Source organism: Gopherus evgoodei, chromosome 9 (genome assembly GCF_007399415.2).
Source record: "Gopherus evgoodei ecotype Sinaloan lineage chromosome 9, rGopEvg1_v1.p, whole genome shotgun sequence".
Classification (NCBI taxonomy): Eukaryota; Metazoa; Chordata; order Testudines; family Testudinidae; genus Gopherus; species Gopherus evgoodei.
In genome coordinates, this window is record NC_044330.1 from 4,437,055 (window position 1) to 4,457,742 (window position 20,688).

The following is a 20,688-nucleotide window of genomic DNA, read 5'->3' on the forward strand; positions in this document are numbered from 1 at the left end:
CTTCATAAATTCACCAAGGCCCAAGAGGGAATTCTTGAGAGACTTGCTGTGCTTTTATTTCAAATGGGACTTCCATGTGGGCTAATTGAGGGCAGCAGCCTTATTCTGCCGATGGCATCCATCCTTCCTCCTCACCTGCACCACTTTCACCCTCTGCTGCTGGATGGCTCAGTGCCTGCCCATGCTGAGCAGTCTCACCCTCACACATCGAAAGTGCTGTGTTAGGGGTTACAGTCTGCAAAATCAAGTGTTCGAAAGCAAGAGAGTTTCAGAGCATCTTCCCCCGCAGCTAGGTTCAAATCCATGACCAAGTTAGTAGGCACTGAAAGCTGTTCCCAGTTCTGATGGAAGCTCATGTCAAACAAGGTGATGCTTTCTCAGATCCTTTCCCAGTGGGTAATTGTTACCATCAGAGTTCTCCCCCTCTTAACTGACAGATGAGTCTCAGCAGAGGCCACAGAGTGGATTTCCAATGGACAACACATATGCTTCTTCACTAGAGAGGATCTCTCGGGCTTGTTAATGGAATGTGGCAAACTGCCCTATACCACCCCCAGTATCTAATCAGGAACGTCTGTACCCAGGGGCTGTCAGTCCATCACTTTTCAGGTCACGTAGGTGGAATATGGAGGCAGCCGCATGGTCTAATGGATAGACCCCTAGACCGGACACCAGGGTTTTGTTCCTGGCTCTGCCACGGGCCATGGGCTAAATTCAGATCAGATCTGGATCAAGACCCAAAATGTTCCATCTCCCTTTACAGATCCTCCAGGTCTTTGAATCCTTCAGGGAAAAAACGGTTTCATCTGTAATGCTTTCAAATAAGGCTGTGAAGACCAGGTAAAGTCTTCATTAAACTCATTCCCAAAGCATTCATCTCCAGGCGGGCATGAGAAACATAAAGCTTCCTCTTTATTGTATGGCCAGATTCTTTCTTTTCATCAGAACAATAGCAAACAGCCACAAAAATTCCACACGTACGGCATCAGCCCCCGCAACCAGCCTAGACACGTAGGGCGTTGGTAGTAAAACTCACAACTACAACGGGCGAGTACTTTGGCTGGAGCTTGGCTGGTCGACCAAGACAGGACTTTCACTCTTCAGACACAGAAAATATTAATTATCCTCAGATCTGTCCCTCATTCCACCACTCCCTGAGCCAAGAGGAAAGGAACCTTTCGCTGAGAGGATTGTTGTGTTGTGTGAAAGAAAAGGGCCAGCTGTGTGTACCTGCCCTGAGAAATCGAATACAAACTTTGGAAAGAGTTTCCCTTGGGGTGCCCAGGAGAAATTCAAGGGAATAGTCTTTTATGAAATCAGCAATTACACATACTCCTTCACACATACATTATACACCACTCTCTTGCTCTCTCCTCCATACAAATCTTTTTCTTCTTTCATATGGCTTCAAAACAGCACATCAGATGTCCAAGTCTAGGTTGACAACCCAATTGGTTGCTTCGGTTGACATAGAGTGGATGGCACAGATATGCTCGTCTGGGATCTTTGATTGACGACGTGTTCCACCGTTTGAAGTGCATTCTGCAGTCCCAATAGCAATGCATCTCATTCCTCATTTCTGGATAAGGTAGGTGCAGCTGCTATGTGATGTGCAGATGTGGTTCATAGTGGACCATATTTTGATGTGGTCTGCATTTGGGACGTTGGCGTCCTTCACCTTGCTCACCATTGATCTTCCCAGGAAGGGATAACAACCTACTTGTGTATCAGAGGGTAGCCGTGTTAGTCTGTATCCACAAACATAACAGAGTCTGGTGGCACCTTAAAGACTAACAGATTTATTTGGGCAAAAGCTTTCATGGGTAAAAAACCCACTTCTTCAGATGCCTGGAGAATACCACCTACTTGTGGTATTCTCTATGCTAAGGCACAACCAGTGTAATCAAATCAGCAGCCGAACTTTGCTCAGGGAAGTGCTGAATTGACTGGCCATGGAAATAGTTACACAAAAGCCCCTCCTCCTTCTCTCTCTCTCTCTCTCTCTCAGAGATGGGCGAAGAGTTGGAAACAATCTTTCAAGTGAAATCAAAACAAGATCAACAGCTCTGGAGACTCTAGATTCTCCATTTATCCATGCAACATGCATCGTCAGTGGATATTTCGCCCCCATACGACCCACCCTGTTGTGCAGGGGCCTAACCTAGGCATGAGAGGATATCCAGGCGCCACGTCTCATTCAGATCGTGGTCTCTCAGCTGAGACTTATAACATGATGCTGGCTGGTGACAGAGGGGGATCAGTACTGTGAATATTTGGCCAAAGGGAAACCACCAACTCATTTCACGCAGATTATTTCACCTGAATAACTACGCAGCAGTGTGATCACTACTGACCCAGAGGCAGAGCAGAACTGAGCTCCAGCTACTTGGAAAACAGCTAATGATACTTAACCTAGAGCATTAGTTAGGACTGGCACCAGAGCTGGCATCCTTCAGGTTGTGCTGGGCTTTCCATCTAGCTGCACCCCTGTGTAACATGGTGCCCAAAGCTCAACCCAGGGACACATGCTGCCTATTCTTATACCCCCTGCTCTTTCAGTTGGATGCAGCATTCTTCTTCAAAGAATTATATAGGGTTGCCACAGTGTTCCACCACAGAAGTAGCTGCATTTATGGGGTTGGTAAAGTTTGAGTTTCAGGCTTTTGTCCATTTCCCCTAGGACACCTCCAGGCTTGCATCCATGCAGGGAAAAACTTCCCATCAAAATTTGTAAAGCTACCACATCATCCTCTCTTAAATTCTCCTTCAAAACCTCCCTCCACTGGGACGCCTATGGATCGCTCCTGTCTGGCACTGGTTAAACAAACCGAACACTGTGATTCCTGCTTTGCAGCTAAATTATTGGGTTTACTATCCACTTATCCTCCCAGGTCATCCCATCCCATTTGCCTGCTCTGGTCGCCTCATGCATCCCGTGTGGCAGGTTGATTGTGAGCTCCCTGGGTATGGGACAGGGTCTTTTGTCTTTGCTACATGTGCAATGGAGCCCTGGTCCGTGACCGGGGTTCTTAGGTGTAACTGGAATACTAATGGGCACTGTACTCTGCTAACTGCAGAAGGGGGCACTGACAACTTGGAGAGGATCCAGGAGAATGGGGATGAAAATGCTGATAAGCTTGTTCTCGTCCTTTTCTTCCCATGTGGGAGAGTTTACATCCTTCACAGGCTGGGCCTGGCGATTCAGCGGGCACACCATGTGCTCTGCTCTGTCCCAGCTCAGCCAGGAGACCTAGAGCTGTCGGGAAGAGCTGGAGACTCCAGGGAAAGCTGTTAAGCAAGAAGCCACTTGGATGCATGCTGCACACAGATCTCATTCCCTCTTACAGTTCCAGCTGCCAAACTGCTCCCACTGCGATCCCTGCACCTGGTGCGGCAGTCTGATCCAGAAGGACAATTACAGCAAAGACAGGGCTGGGCTGAGCTGCTGATTGAAAAGGGAGGAGAGGACAAATGACTCACTCGAAAGGAGCTGGAGTTAGGTGGAAAACCCACGGCCTGAGAGTTTAATTTTCACCTTCGGTGCTGGGTACTTTAAAAAAACCCTACAAGGCAGGGAGGCTGATTGTTCCCTTGCCTCGCACCTCACGTTGTGGCATCTGACACTCACGTCCGAGGCAGGGCAGAGCTGCCTCAGGAGCGGAAGAGCGTACAAACAGCTACACCCCTTGAACATACTTGTCACCCATCCCCTCCATGCAGTTGGTCAGTGTATGACAAGGTGCAGCCTCCTCCTACTCCCTACCGACTTGGGGGACCCTGTGCCCCAGGGGAGGAATCAGGGAGCAGTCCCTGTACCCAGTATTGTGCACACGAGCACACACTCTCTTCCTCTCTAGTCCTAAGGGGAGAAGCATGGTCTTGTGGTTAAGGCACAGACTTGGGGTGTGTCTACACTGTGAGGTGGGAGGGTCCCAGAGCTCGGCCTGCAGATTGAGCCCAAACGTCTACACTGCAATTCAACAGCCCCTTAGCTCGAGCCCTGTGAGCCTGAGTCAGCTGGCACAGGCCAGCCCCAGGTGTTTAATTCCCGTGTAGACATATGCTAAGAATCAAGAAATGTCAGTTTTAAGCCCATTTCTGCCCCGACTCGCTGTGTGATCTGGGGCAAGTTGCACCAGTTCCTCGTGCCTCAGTTTACCTGTCTGTATTTATCACATTCCTTCTTGAAGCCCTTGGAGATGTACAAATGGAAAGAGCTAAATAACTGCTACTTATCAATACGCTTGTTAATTTCCCATCTGCTCTGGGAGCGACTGCCCATGTACAGGCAGGAACTGGCTGGCCTGCAATGTGGAAAACCAACAGGCAGACACAGCCTGTCGACCTGTACCTCCATCGCCATGGTTACTAGGCTTAGGTGGCATTCACCTTATGTTTTGAAAACGGAAGAGCTGGGTGAGACTGTATAAAGGGGACCTATGTATGTCCGTGGGGGGAGGCTTCATGAGATGAAGGGTGGCCAAAACCCAGTCCTGGAGCTCTGGGATGTGATACTTCAATATAGGAGCTTTACATATTGGGGACCAGAGCTCCGGGGCTCAAAGATGGAGGACAGCATCTGCCATTGGCTCCATGTTGGGTACATTTCGGTCCCTCGGGTCAGTTACTAGTGAAGTCCCAAGCTGGGCAGACCCCCAGTGATAGCAAAATATTCCTGCTGAGGACATAGAATGGATGAAGCTGTGACAGGTTTGGCTCTGTCTCCTTCCTTTGCCCGAAATAACAGGATTGTGGCATTTGGGATACTCCCCCCTCAGGACCGCCAGCCCCTGCCCTGGCAATCCCGGCATGCATTCAGCCCTGTCATCACGCCTCGCTGGGCATCAGTGGTGGACAGCACCCCACCCTGAGAAAACATGGGGCATGCTTGGCACGTCGCCCCTCGAGGCAAGGTCATCAGAAACTATGAAGAATTCTTTTCCTGCCCTATTGGCCGTGGTATGCAGGGGAACATGATCCCCTTCGGAGCAGGAGCTGAACTCGGTGAGGGCTGATCATTGCACAAGCCCTTCTTGGCAGGGTCCAGATGCAAGAAGGAGTCACGGGGTGGCCACAAGTCAAGCTGCGCAGGTGGGACTCAGTCAAAACCTCATGAGAAGAGCCGCTGGGCTCCAGCCAGGCAAACTATGGGAGCAAGCCCTCTCCTGACATCCTGCACTCCCAAGAATAGAAGAGACACTGCAGAGCCTGCTGGGAGGCCTTGCTCCAGCTCCGTTCTGCATAGGAATGATGGAACAGAGACCCCCTCACCACTGCCAGCGCACTTTGCCGACCGGTGGCCAGGGTGCTGGGTTGAGGCAACATGGGGTCTGTTCCCAGTTCAGCCACAAACACCCCTGTGTGACGCCAGGCATGTCATGTCCCCTCTCCAGGCCTCAATTCCTTCTCTGCAAAGTGGGGATAGTGACCCTTCCCCACCCATGAGGAGATGGTCACAAATGCTGACAAGGTGTCCTGGTACCAGGGCAATGGCTCTGCCCCCTCTACCAGGAGCAGAACGGACAGTTCGCTCATGACGCCCCCCCCCACTGTTCTCTTCGGGGGTTTGCAGATCCCCTCAGACCATGCAGCTATTGGGGAGACAAAGACGCCACATCTCCACCTGGGCTCTGTGACTCCCTCAGCCCCACAAATGGGGATTGTCGCTGCGGCGGGGGCCCAGTGAGAAAGATAACACAAGCCCAGGTTTTAGAGAATCACTGTGGCAGGAAGTTGGGGACACATCGATGCGTGTTGCCCCATCCCTAGCCCCTCTCCCTACACAGGCCCTGGCTGCACAGCGTCCTTCCAGTGGGCCTGAAGGAAGGGGGAACCGCATCATGGAACTGCTCGGGCCCTGCCTTCATGACACAACCTGGGGGCATAATCCCCAGGAACAATGAGTTGTCTCTCTCAAGCAGTACAGTCAGCTGTAATGACCTGCTGCCTCTTTGGACCCCTCAGCTCCGATTCAGAGAAAAGTTCCCCAAAGCGGAGAAGGCCAGGGCGAGCCCCACAGTGAACATGACAGCTTCTTATTTGATACCCTGCTAGCGTACAGGAATGGCCACTCCACAGTCTGCCAACAGCCTAGGTAACCCACTCACCTGCTACAATACTGACCAAAACCCAGTGGAGTCAGGGAAGCCATAGGCTTCCTCTTATAACCCACACATCTCCTGGATGTGGTGTTCTGTCCCATCTAGTGGCACCAAGACAGAGGGAGAGGGAGAGAGAAGATTAATGAATCTGCTCTGCAGCCTTAGCTAGCAGCCAGTGGCTCTTACCTCACGCGGTAGAGGGTCATGCACTGAGGTCCCTGGTTTGATCCCCCCACCAATGACCAGGGTCTGTCGGTGTTAAATTTGCACAACTGCCAGTCTCCACGGAAGGAGCATGGCCTCGGAGTAAGAGCAGAACAATGCTCTGAAGGTTTGGGTTCTGTGTGTGACTTGCAGCAAGTCACTGAGTCCTGTTGTGCCTCAGTTTCCCCATAAGCAGCTGGAGTCTGACCATACCTAGTGTTCCCCACCTTTGTAAAGCACTTGGATGAAGAGTGGGAGCTAGGTAACCATTATCGTTTTGTCTTCATAACGAGTGCTACACGCTCAAGAACATTATGTGATCTCTAGCCTCCTCTTAGCCACCGTCCACCTGTCCCTCTGCAAAAAAGCAAAGTGGAGGGCAGAGGCATCCAATTCACTGCATCTCCCCTTTGCCACTGAAACAACTCCCTCTTCCCAGCACTGCCCCTTTGCAAACGCAAAACACAACACTCAGTGGCTGTTAGCTACATTCCTTGCACTACCAAAAGACACTGGGGCCTGTGGCCAAATAAACCAGCCTCATGGCTATTGGGAAGGGAAAGAAGCATGACCTAATTTCATTGTAGCCAAGAGAATAAGAAGTAGCTTTGCTGCTTGTCACATTTCACTGAGCAGCAGCTCCCCCAGCACTGACCCCTTAGCAGCATCTTCAATACTCTCCGGCTCCGAGCTTTGCATTCTTATCTCAAACACAGCTAAGGTCTAGTCCTCGCCCAGCTGTCTGTCACTCTGGTCCTTCTCCTCAGGAGTTAATAAACCAGCCAGCTGAGCAGATGCTTTTTTTCCTGCCTGTTCCTGCTTCATGTTTAACAACTGTGCAACCTTGTAGCAGTTGCCCAGCTATGTGGTGATCTAGGAATGCATGGCCTGAACACCCTGTTGTGTGGGTGACTTGGCCGTGGTTTGAGGGAAAGCTGCAGGCAGGGCACAACTTGCTGCTAATGCGGTGTCGGTGCGCCCACTCGTGGAGATGCAATGGAGCAGCGGCAGAGCAGGCCTGGTCTGGAGCTCAGCAACACTTGGTGTTTTCAGTTCCCAGAGAGAACTTCTTACCGCCCTCTTCCCCTCATTACCTCAATCAGTTTCATGTCGCAAGCCTTGAATTCTGGGTCTCAAGCAACCCCAAAGAAACTCAATGCAGAATTCACCGCTAACCATCAAATGTGCCCCCTGCTTTAGACTCAAACCACAAGACAGAGCATCTCACGTTTCAATCTGAAACCGTAAACTGGGCCAGGACAGCTCTACTTTAGCAAAGCTTTTGATACGGTCTCCCACAGTATTCTTACCAGCAAGTTAAAAAAGTATGGATTGGATGAATGGACAATAGGGTGGATAGAAAGCTGGCTAGATTGTCGGGCTCAGTAGGTAGTGATCAACGGCTCAATGTCTAGTTGGCAGACGGTATCAAGCAGAGTGCCCCAGGGGTCGGTCCCGGGGCCTGTTTTGTTCAACATCTTTATTAATGATCTGGATGATGGGATGGATTGTACCCTCAGCAAGTTTGTGGATGACTCTAAGCTTGGGGGAGAGATAGATACACTGGAGGGTAGGAGTAGGGTCCAGAGTGACTTAGACAAATTGGAGGATTGGGCAAAAAAGGTTCAACAAGGACAAATGCACTGGAAGAATCGGAAGAATTCCATGCATTGCTACAGGCTGGGGACCGACTGGCTAAGTGGCAGTTCTGCAGAAAAGGACCTGGGGATTACAGTGGATGAGAAACTGGATATGAATCGACAGTGTGTCCTTGTTGCCAAGAAGGCCAATGACATCTTGGGCTGCATTAGTAGGAGCACTGCCAGCAGATCGAGGGACGTGATCATTCCCCTCTATTCGACATTGGTGAGGCCTCATCTGGAGTACTATGTCCAGTTTTGGGCCCCCCACTACAGAAAAGATGTGGACAAATTGGAGAGAGTCCAGTGGAGGACAACAAAAATTAGTTGAGAGTTGGGGCACATGGCTTATGAGGAGAGGCTGAGGGAACTGGGTTTATTTAGTCTGAAGAAAAGAAGAGTGAGTGGGGATTTGATAGCAGGCTTCAACTACCTGAAGGGGGGTTCCAAAGAGGATGGAGCTCAGCCATTCTTAGTTGTGGCAGATGACAGAACAAGGAGCAATGGTCTCAAGTTGCAGAGAGAGAGGTCTAGGTTGGATATTAGGAAAAACTATTTCACTAGGAGGGTGGTGAAGCACTGGAATAGCTTACCCACAGAGGTAGTGGAATTGCCATCCTTAGAGGTTTCTAAGGCCCTGGCTGGGATGATTTTGTTGGGAATTGGTCCTGCTTTCAGCAGGGGGTTGGGCTAGATAACTTCTTGAGGTCTCTTCCAACTCTAATCTCCTATGAAGGCTCAGGAGGGAAATGGTCTCTTCTTGGGACATTCATTGTATCCACAGTTCCAGCCTGAATCTCAGCTAAGAACCAGATTATAATTTCCTGAAGTCAAACCAGTACACAGCATTGTTCAGGGTGAAGTTCTGGCTTCTTTGAAGGGAGTTTTGCCTTTGGCTTCAATGGTGGTTTAAATTGGATTTCAGTTAAACTGGTGCAACTTTCCTATGTAAAGCAGACCTCTGAAATGTGCAGCTGCAGATTTACAGCCCATTTTCTGCAAATAAAAGAAGATTACATTGGGGATTCTGACTGGCGGCTGTGCAGTCTTCTTTCAAATCCTCCTATTCTGGATGTTTTTCTTTCGCCCTCAACTTGCAGCACAAATGTCCTCTGGTCCAGCCAAACTTTAAACAACTGAAAGATGAAGGGTTAGGACCCTGGCAAACCACCAGATACAAGTGTGATCTCACCAATGAAACCTGAAGCCATGGCAGAAAGGTAACGTTTTTCACTAACCCAAAGCATATCTGCTCTGCTCCACCACCTAGTGGCACTGGGGGATTGGTGCATATTGTAAAACGGCAGAGGGGGGAAAATGGGTTACACATATTACTTGAAGTCCTGTTGATTTGGAATCAAAAGCCAAAGAGCAGACTTCTCTCACCCACCACAACTTTACAGGGCTGTATAAACTCTATGGAAGTCCCAGAAGTGGTATAGTGGCAGAGAATATCTCAGTTCCCAAATGCCCTGCTAAATTCCAGAGACAATCCTTGGGTAGAAATTACAGCTAAGAACAGGAATGATGACACATTAAAGAAGGGGAGAGAAAGAATATTTTACTCCTTTATTCTGTTCCTTCTTTGCATTTTAACATTTCTCCTCTTGCCTTATGCCCCTGGGTGCAGTGACTTGCACAGATCAACAGTCTGACAGTAAATATCTTCCAGCATTTCAGGTGTATTGTTTTCTTTGAGAGACTCTTGCTAAATTAATAGCTTTAAAAACACTTGTGTAAACTGCATGGCAAAATCTACAGGGCCTGATTTGGATCCCCTCTATGTTAGATAAATCCTTCTGCTGCGTTTCCAGAGTGTTTTGCCATTGACTTCAATGGACTGAACTCTGACAAAGTTCAAATGAATAATGCTCAGAAGGCACCTGGACATCTCCTTACAGCAGCTAATCTTAGTGGTAGAGCAGCTAAAATATTGGCAAAGCCAGTTTGGCAGGGGACAAGGGAAGGGACGGAACCAGCCCGTTGTCTTCCTTGGAGTTGTCCACGCACCCTGCTGTATGCTCCCTGCTTCTCATAATTAGAGAGTCTGGACGGGAGATGCTGCTGCTGAAGCAGCCGGGAAAAGGGTTTTGCAAGCATTTCAGACCAGCACAGTTGGAGTGGTGATTAGAACACAGACAGACACAAGCCCAGTGGAATCCACCCGAGATGAAAGCCAATTTCGACCTGATGCTTGTGTAAAGAGCTGCCAGCTGAGAGCAATGATGGAACACACACTGCTTAGGTCTCAGGCTTTCTGACCCCACCTCAGATTGAAGATGTTGTTAAAAGCTGCTGCAGTCAGGTCTCAGCTAACTCAGCTTCCTCCATATACTAACATTTAGCAGCCTCTTTTGGCCATATCCTCAGCTGGTGCACACTAACCAGGTTCCACTGACATCAGTGCCAATTTGCACCAGCTCAGGATCTGGCCCAGTCCCTGCTTTAAAAGTAGTCCAAAAGAAACAGAGCTAGAGGAAGTCAGCCAAATTCATTTCCTCTGTGGCCCCAAGGGAGCAAATTCGAAGACTGGTGGTTATTTTAATTGAGCCTCAGTGATGTTATTTCTAATAACAACATTAGCTTGTATTTATTGCAGCACCTTTCATCCATACAGATCTCAAAGTGCTTTCGAAACTTCAGTACCATACATAGAGACACATAGAAAGCACTTTGCACAACACCAAAATGCAGCCACCTCTGGGCCGCAGCAGTGCACAGCACCATGGCCGCAGACATGAGTGGACAAAGAGGACCCAAGCAGTGAACTTCAGCACCGTAACTACAGGCCTCCACCACTTGACTCAGGAGAAAACACCGTCAGCAAGCAGCAAGCTCCTGTCTTCACAGAGGGTGACCATGGTGTGGCACAGCCACGTGAACATGGAAGACCAGTGCCCAGACAATGGAGGGGGCCGTTATTACACTGTAGCTCTGCACCGACATTCTAGGGGAAACGTAGCGAGGAACATGGTCTTCTGAGAGGAGAGGCCAGATATAACTGGCTTCTCTGGGAGGAGGAACAGCCAGCACGGGGGAACTGTAGTTCAACAAACCCAGCCCCCCTCCCACTTCACTGTCCCCCTGGGTGGCACGTCACAGCCATGCAGAACTTCACCACAACAGCTGGAACTGAACCCAGAGTCACATGCTCCAGGGACACAAGCCAGAATCGCCTGCAGCGCTAGCGGGATTGGTGTGGTGAGGGAAGCAGTTTCATTCCCTCCTCTCTCTTGCACACAGAGCCAGGCACCAGCTCAGCCTGGATGGATAATGGTGCTGAACACAGAGTCCCTCTCTTTGCAGTGAATTGGGAGCTGTTCCCCTTTCTCCTTAGTGCGGCCCCTCTAGCTACCCTGCCAGGACACAGGCAGCATAGTCTGAGTTATGGACCCCCTTGAGGGTGTCTGCCTGCCAAGGGCCTTCCTGCTCTCAGCTGGGTGGAGATCATAGATTCATAGACTCTAGGACTGGAAGGGACCTCGAGAGGTCATCGAGTCCAGTCCCCTGCCCTCATGGCAGGACCAAATACTGTCTAGACCATCCCTAACAGACATTTATCTAACCTACTCTTAAATATCTCCAGAGATGGAGATTCCACAACCTCCCTAGGCAATTTATTCCAGTGTTTAACTACCCTGACAGTTAGGAACTTTTTCCTAATGTCCAACCTAAATCTCCCTTGCTGCAGTTTAAGCCCATTGCTTCTTGTTCTATCATTGGAGGCTAAGGTGAACAAGTTTTCTCCCTCCTCCTGATGACACCCTTTTAGATACCTGAAAACTGCTATCAGGTCCCCTCTCTGTCTTCTCTTTTCCAAACTAAACAAACCCAATTCCTTCAGCCTTCCTTCATAAGTCATGTTCTCAAGACCTTTAATCATTCTTGTTGCTCTTCTCTGGACTCTCTCCAGTTTCTCCACATCTTTCTTGAAATGCGGTGCCCAGAACTGGACACAATACTCCAGTTGAGGCCTAACCAGTGCAGAGTAAAGCGGAAGAATGACTTCTTGTGTCTTGTTTACAACACACCTGTTAATGCATCCCAGAATCACGTTTGCTTTTTTTGCAACAGTATCACACTGTTGACTCATATTAAGCTTGTGGTCTACTATGACCCCTAGATCTCTTTCTGCCATACTCCTTCCTAGACAATCTCTTCCCATTCTGTATGTGTGAAACTGATTGTTCCTTCCTAGGTGGAGCACTTTGCATTTATCTTTATTGAACTTCATCCTGTTTACCTCAGACCATTTCTCCAATTTGTCCAGATCATTTTGAATTTTGACCCTGTCCTCCAAAGCAGTTGCAATCCCTCCCAGTTTGGTATCGTCCGCAAACTTAATACGCGTACTTTCTATGCCAACATCTAAATCGTTGATGAAGATATTGAACAGAACCGGTCCCAAAACAGACCCCTGCGGAACCCCACTTGTTATACTTTTCCAGCAGGATTGGGAGCCATTAACAACTACTCTCTGAGTACGGTTATCCAGCCAGTTATGCACCCACCTTATACTAGCCCCATCTAAATTGTACTTTCCTAGTTTATCTATAAGAATATCATGTGAGACTGTATCAAATGCCTTACTAAAGTCTAGGTATATCACATCCACCGCTTCTCCCTTATCCACAAGGCTCGTTATCCTATCAAAGAACGCTATCAGATTAGTTTCACACGATTTGTTCTTTACAAATCCATGCTGGCTATTCCCTGGATTTGTAAAGAACAAATCGTGTCAAACTAATCAAACTAATCAGCAACAGCCCCTGCAAAAGAAAGGAGCAGAGCAGGTCTACGGAGCGGTAAGGGATCATCAGAGGGCAGGCTGGCATGCTGTGGTTAGCCACAGGTAGGCCCCAGTGTCAGGAAACAGGCAGTGACTGGTAGTTGTGGATGCTGCCATAGGATAACGATGGAAGGTTTGGAGATTGGCTGCAGAGAAGCACCGAAAAGCTCCATGGTCCAGCGATCAGAGCACTTCTGGTCAGGGCTAGGATGCGCAGTGCCCAAACGCAGGTTATTCAATGGGCTGGGGACACCGGGAAAACAATAATGCTGGAAAACCCCCTCCTGGTGTAACTCAGCAAGGCTGCACTGGACTCAGAGTGACCTGAGGCTCTCGGGCACATTTTCTCATCTCAGAACAGGAACTCGTCACCGCATCACAGATGGTCCCATGCTGTAATGCTGGAAAGGGCTCCCTTTAATCCTCCCAACAGCAATGGAAACAGAGCGAATCAAAGCCACCGTCCCAGCCCAAACTCTGCATCAAAGACCTGAACTCCGGCCTCTGCAAAACCAAACACCCAACAGAGCCAGGGAAGCAAAACGAGGCGCAAGGCAACGAGCCATTGGAACAAATAAAACAGAGGCTGTTAAGTGCCTGGTATGCACGATGTGTTGGGACTTGCTGCTGTCAGCAGTGTGAGCAGACATTCACATGCAGCCATTCATAAGACGCACAGTAATTACCTTCAGCAGAGGCTGTATTGTGATGAGTTCCTGAAGCAGAGCGTGATATCACTAGCATCAGAACATCATTACAGGGGAGGATACCGGCCATAACCCTCACAAAACTCAGGGAAGGTGCTGGAGGGGGTGCGCCGCTGGGATGCTGCAGGGAGCTCTCCCATCATTAGTTATACTTGTTTTATAGGGAGCCAAATGCACATTTCACGTGAGATTATGGCAGGATTGTTCCCAGCAGGACTCTGACCTTTTCCCCGAGCTCAAGGAGAAAAGCTCGGAGCATTGCATAACTCTCCCCCAGCTGGCACCATCCTACAGGCCACCTGAGTTCAGCACAGCCAACCCATGTTGGAGAGACAGCTCGGGGATAAAAACGAGAGATCAACCTGAAAGTGGAACGGCGGGGGAGTCCGGCGATGCTCCAGCAGAGTTCACACTGGAACGGCAGGGGAGCCCGGCAACGCTCCGGCAGAGTTCACACTGGAACGGCGGGGGAGACCAGTGACTCTCCAGCAGAGTTCACACTAGTACGGCGGGGAAGCCCGGCGACGCTCTGGCAGAGTTCACACTGGAATGGTGGGGGAGTCCGGCGAGGCTCCGGCACAGTTCACACTGGACCGGTGGGGGAGTCCGTGACTCTCTGGCAGAGTTCACACTGGAACGGCGGGGGAGCCCGGCAAGGCTCCAGCAGAGTTCACACTGGAACAGTGGGGGAGCCCGGCGATGCTCTGGCAGAGTTCACACTGGAACGGCGGGGGAGCCCGGCGACACTCCGGCAGAGTTCACACTGGAACGGCGGGGGAGCCCAGCGACGCTCTGGCAGAGTTCACACTGGAACGGCGGGGGAGCCCGGCGACACTCCGGCAGAGTTCACACTGGAACAGCGGGGGAGCCCGGTGACGCTGCGGCAGAGTTCACACTGGAACGGTGGGGGAGCCCGGCGAGGCTCTGGCAGAGTTCACACTGGACGGCGGGGGAGCCCGGCGATGCTCTGGCAGAGTTCATACTGGAATGGCAGGGGAGCCCGGCAACGCTCCGGCAGAGTTCACACTGGACGGCGGGGGAGCCCGGCGACACTCCGGCAGAGTTCACACTGGATGGCGAGGGAGCCCGGCGAGGCTCTGGCAGAGTTCACACTGGACGGCGGGGGAGCCCGGCGAGGCTCTGGCAGAGTTCACACTGGACAGCGGGGGAGCCCGGCGAGGCTCCGGCAGAGTTCACACTGGACGGCGGGGGAGCCCGGCGATGCTCCGGCAGAGTTCAGATGTGGATCCAAATTTCACAGCTCAGGCCCATCTCCGCAAGGGTTTGACTTTCAGCATACTGGACCCGAACACCTTGCCTCTAAGTCATAGTCCATCTGAGCAGCTCCACCAATTCTGTACTGGTGGAGGGCAGTGCCAGGCCCAGCTGTGTGTGTCTCTGAACCAGGCATGCCTCCTCCTGGTAGTTAGGTTGTGGGGCCTCCCTGTGCTACCAGGATAAGCTAAAATCTTGGGCATGCTGTTCACTGCCTCTGGGTCTGGCTACTCTGTTCTGTGTAGGGTCTGATACTGCCCTTATCGCTGCAGTATCTGAGTCCCTTCCAATTATGCACAAAATGATGTGACTAACATCCATCACCTGGGGTTCCTTCTCTCTCAGCCTCTCCCCAACTTCTGTCTTTGGGGTGTGAAGTGAGGAGCAACAGGAGAGCGGGACCTCGCCCCCCATATTTCTAGGATGAGGCTTCACGGGATCAGCTTGCCTGCCTCCTTCCCCTCCCTCCCCTCCGCTCATTTGGTAACAGCATCATCCCAAACGTTCCATCAAATCATACTGCTCCAACGTTTTCTCACCCCACACACCGCACGCTGTGCTGGGAGGGATCTCCATTGCTCACTGCCTTGGAGAGATCCCAGATCATCAGGGGGACACAGGAAACAACAGGGAGACAACAGATTTCAGCTCAGCAAAGGGGCTTCAATTCCTCCCCAAGCCTTGCCTCTGGCTGCTGTTGGTACTCACTTGTCCAGGGACCTCTCAGGAAAGATGAACTGGCCACAGCAGATACGGTCGATGTAGTTCAGGGGGATCCGTTGCACCTGGAGGCAGCTGAGCATTATGAAGTCATATTTGCAGACCAGGAGGTTGGCGTCTGTGATCACTACAACACGCTCCCTCTCGTTGTTCCAGTGATCTACCCTGGGGACAAAGCAGAGAGTTCAGGCAGTGACACTCCACGCCACTGAGGGAGGCGAGCAGGTTGTGCTGATTACTGAAGATCAGAGCAGGAATCCAACCTTGGCTTGCATAAATAACCAGCACTGAAATTTGAAATGGCCCAGATATGTCTACACCAATGCCTAAGGATGGACAAGTCCCTAGGCTTTCAGCAGGGCCGGCTCCAGCTTTTTTAGCAGCGAAGTAAAAAATAAAATGGATAAAGTCACGATCGGCAGCATTTCGGCAGCAGCTCTACCACACTGCTTCATTCTTCCACGGCAATTCGGCAGCCAGTCCTTCCCGTCAAGAGGGACTGAGGGACCCGCCGCTGAATTGCCGCCGAAGACCTGGATGTGCCGCCCCTTACCATTGTCCGCCCTAAGCACCTGCTTCCTGCGCTGGTGCCTGGAGCCGGCCCTGGCTTTCAGAGCAATTCCTATAGGCCCCTGGTGGTTTAATCCCTATTCAGTTGTGTAGGACTTTCCTATGTGGGAAAATAGAAAGCTGTTTTTTTTTTGTAATTTGAAATAATAATTAAAATAAAAAGAACAGTCTGCATCCTGGCTTGGAAACCTCAGGGATCAGCTTGGGGGCACGTTTGCAACCGTTACATCTCTTGAGCATACCGTTCACTAACTTTTGCAGAAGGAATGCATTTTGTGTCCACTAGGAGGCAGTGCAGAGAGATTCTCCCCTGCCCCCCTTAAAGCCTCTCCGAAAGGTGACTACAACATTTCACCGCTTATTAAGATCTGTACCAGGGGAAAACCACAAGTGTAATTAGTAAACCAGCTTTAATGATCTGTGTCTTGAGAATCCAGTTAGCCACGATCACTCAGTAAAACATTCGTTTTGTCCGACAAAAAGGAAGGACTGATGGGAAGGAAGTTCTGGGCGTTTGGAATATTCCGTTCCGAGCTCCACCCCCAAAGGACGGTCTGTGAATTGTTTTACGTCCGTGCTCTGCAATTTCATAGGTCAGCCACTTTACAGACTGGCAGGGAAAAGGCCTTGCCACTCAAACACCTCTGTCAGCTGGGGAGCTAATCACAGAACTGGAAGGGCCCTCCAGAGGTCATCAAGCCCAGTCCCCTCCAGCCTTCTTATAGGGCCCAGCCTGGCCCTGATCGGCTGCTTTTAAGCCTCCACTTGAGTGGCTCCCAATAAGACCTTCCATGATTGGCAGGGGCTCTGCACAGCCTCTCTGACTTGCTCTAACCCCTTCCATGCCAGAGTGGGGAAGCTGCCCCACTAGTCTCTTTGAAAATCTGCCAACAGTCTTCTTTTGTTTTCCCCCTTAGACTTGCTTCCTGTGGGATCTTACCTACCAACTCCCTAGTTTGCTAAGGCTGCCTTCCTGAAATCCATTGTCTTTATTGTGCTGTTCTCCCTCCTACCATTCCTTAGAATCATGAACTCGACCATTTCATGATCACTTTCACCCAAGCTGCCTTCCACTTTCAAATTCTCAACCAGTTCCTTCCTATTTGTCAAAATCAAATCTAGAACAGCCTCTCCCCTGGTGGCTGTCTCCACTTTCTGAATTAAAACTTGTCTCCAATACATTCCAAGAACATATTGGATAATCTGTGCCTGTTGTGTTATCTTCCCAACAGATGTCTGCGTAGTTGAAGTCCCCCATCACCACCAAGTCCTGTGATTTTGTTAGTGATTATGCTGATTTTAGTTTGGATGATTTTGTAGCAGATTCTCTTTCTAGCATAGAATAAAAATGAGCTTTAAAAAAAATCCCATTAAGGGATGTCACTGAAGTGCATCCACTCCAGGTTGTGGATCCCCCAGGACTATAATAACCAGAGGCAGGTCTAAATTAGCAGAGCAGAATTTAAGGAGGCTGAGCCAAACTGCATTGTGCTGCCACCAACTGGCCACAGTAAGCAACAAAAAACTTTGCAAAGAGAAGTTTGCTGCAAGAAGCTGACTGCACTTATCTACTTGCAATTACTGAGCCAGACCTAGTTGCTTCCCAGTGAGCTTTGATCCTGGGTAACACTGGCGACTCTCCGGGTCGAGGTGCTAAGACAGACTCGGATACAACCTATTCTACTCTGTATCGATTATCACCATGGCATCTGAGAGCTTAAGGGTGAGGAAATGTGCACACACAAGAAAACCCCATTCATACACTATACACAAGAGTATCTGTTCCCTGAGCTCTCAGGAGCTCTGGAGCAGACAGGTACCCTTCTTCCCCCCGTGGGGCAATCCTGATTTGTGATTCATCAGGGTTAATTGACAGCATAGGCACCCACTAGGACTAGGGCTGGAGCACCCACGAGGAAAAATTAGCAGGTGCTCAGCACCCACCGGCAGCCAAGCTCCCCCCATCTCATCTCCTTCTCCCCCCCAGCACATTGCATTCCTGCTCCTCCCCCACCCCAGTGCTTCCCACACACACACCCCTGCCACCTAACAGCTGTTTGGCGGCACTTAGGACTTTCCCAGAGGGAGGGGGAGGAGCGGAGACATGGTGTGCTCAGGGGAGGAGACAGAGAAGAGGCAGGGCAGGGGTGGGGATTTGGGGGTGGGAAAGGGGCAGGACTTGGGTGGGAAAAGGCAGGAAGAGGGCAGGGACTTTTGGGAAGGGGTGGAATGGGGGCGGGGTAAGGGCCGTGCAGGGGTGGGAAGAGGTGGGGCATGGGCAGAGCCCCGTGCAGTAGGGAGTCGAGCACCCACTGGGCAGAGAGGAAGTCAGCACCTATGACTGACAGAATAAATTGAGAGATGCTTTTGGTCTATCAACTAAATAACTACCCTGGCCAGAACCACTTTTAAAGATGTATATTTAAGCTTCAGACAGAGGCCACTGATGGTTGGCAAATACTGCACTTGATGGACAACTGGTCCAATATAACACATCATTTGCCTGTAGGCCTTTCAGTGCGACACTTAAGGATCTCAATCTCTTTAGCTTTCTGAAGAGAAGTATATGAGGTGACTTGATCCCAGTCTATAAATACCTCTAGCGGGAGACGGTACCGAGGTTGAAAGGCTCCATGACCTAGCAGTCAAAGGCATAACTGCAGTGGCTAGAAGCTAAAGGTAGACAAATTCAAATGGGAAATGAGATGTAGATGGATAAGATTAAGATTAGATAAAATAGACAGACAGAGATTGATTTTTAATGCTGTGGGTCATTAACTATGGGCACAATTTACCTAGGGATGTAATGAATTCTCCACCGGTTGGAATTGTTAAATCACAATTAGGTGTCTGTCCAAAATAGACACTCTAGCTCAGGAGTAGACAACCCGGAGGTGGCACGCAAACTGATTTTCAGTGGCACTCACAGTGCCCGGGTCCTGGCCACCGGTCCAGGGGGCTCTGCATTTTAATTTAATTTTAAATGAAGCTTCTTAAACATTTAAAAAACCTATTTACTTTACATACAACAATAGTTTAGTTATATATTATAGACTTATAGAAAGAGACCTTCTAAAAACTTTAACATGTATTACTGGTACGCGAAGCCTTAAATTAGAGTGTATAAATGAAGACTCGACGCAGCACTTCTGGAAGGTTGCCGACCCCTGCTCTAGCTTCACCACAAGTTCTTGGGCTCAATGAAGAAATCAAGGGGTGATGTTCTTTGGCCTGTATTACACAGGAGGTCAGACTAGATAATCACAATGGTCCCTTCTGAGCTTAGAAAGTGAACATCGAGGTCACTACTGTATATAATCTCTCTACATATTCATCTGCCCTGGGAAACCATGTAATAAAGACCAAGGTAGCCATTAGCTCAACACACGTTTCCATCATAGGGAGCTCATAGGAAAATGATGCATTTAATTGTTATCAGAGCCACGCACCCGCTATACATTCATTCTGGCCACAGGAGGTATTCCCTGGATGCTGTCATGGCCCAGCCACCAGACGTTAACATCATGTCTGAAATCAGGGCACTAGCAGGCCAGTGTGTGTTGGTCCCTGGGCTAGGAGACCTGGGAATGGCCATAGGGGAGGTGACCGAGGTGGGGGACTCAAGTGTGTGGGTGAGGTGCCATGAACCCCCAAGAGAGGTCAGTCACCCACAAGGATTAGGAGCTGAGAAAACCTGGGGAGTCATGTGCCCCCCCTTCAGATATAGTGTTCTTACAGGCACACAAAGAGATACTGACCCCTGGGGGGAAAGGACAGCGCTAACACCCGGGTGCAGACTCTGAGGAGTTGTAGATGGGGATGGCTATAGATCGATTACAGAGACGTTGTTCAGTCATCCAAACGCACACTCCAGAGGCCTGGAAAGGGTCAGTCCATGGCTGTCAAAGGAAAGGCGGCCGCTGCCCTCCGTGAATGCCTCTAACGCAGGGACACGGGCGTCGGGGCAGAGCTCCATTTGCACCTGCCCGGTTCCCTGAGATGGTCTCTGCTGAAGGGTCAGAAGTGTTTGCGATTTCCACAGTAGTTAAGGGGAGGGGGAGAGGGATGCTGACCAATATAATAAGGCCATCTCGTGGACTGCACTTAGCAAGCTTGAGCGAGCACTTCTGCCAGGCCAGCGCTGGGCCCTGCTGAGCTGAAGGGGGTGAGGAGGGACTGTAGCATCATTCTGCCAGGCCCACGTTGGCTGGCAGAGTTTGCTGGAGCACAGCAGCTTTGGGCCACATCCCAGACAGATAAGGATAGCCCAGGGGCAGCGAGGGTGTGTGCAAGGTGCTATGCCAGCTCTATGCCATGCGGCAGTGTCTCCCTGCACTGGGGTGCATCCCCCCCGTGTCAGATCCAGCAGCCACACGGCCCCTGGCTGCTGCAAGAAGGGACAGGCCCAGAGCAGACAACGCGCACGATGCAGCTGCAGCAGCCTGGGAGCTATTCTGTGCACACTTTGCGGCCTGAGCAAAAGAGAGCCAGTGCAGGAGTAAGGTAGGGATAGGCGGTGAGCCCATCGTGGGCAGGTTGGGAATCCAGAGCCTCGGCACAGCTTAACTCCGGTGCTCCAGATAGCAGGGAACTTGGGGCGTTTCACCCAGGCACTGGACAGCACTTTCTTGGCACAGGAGCAGTAAGCGTGGTGGGCTGGGGGAGGAAAAGGGAGGTGCAGC

At 50.4% G+C, this 20,688-nt stretch overlaps 1 protein-coding gene across 1 annotated transcript in view; it reads right to left on the reverse strand.

Annotated features, from left to right (window-relative positions):
- Positions 1-20,688, reverse strand: part of TPRG1 (tumor protein p63 regulated 1) — an 80,410-nt gene that overhangs the window by 33,253 nt on the left and 26,469 nt on the right. Inside the window, exon 4 of the mRNA XM_030575289.1 lies at positions 15,425-15,601. Within this exon, the coding sequence (XP_030431149.1) occupies positions 15,425-15,601 (177 nt within the window). The remainder of the gene's footprint in view (positions 1-15,424; positions 15,602-20,688) is intronic.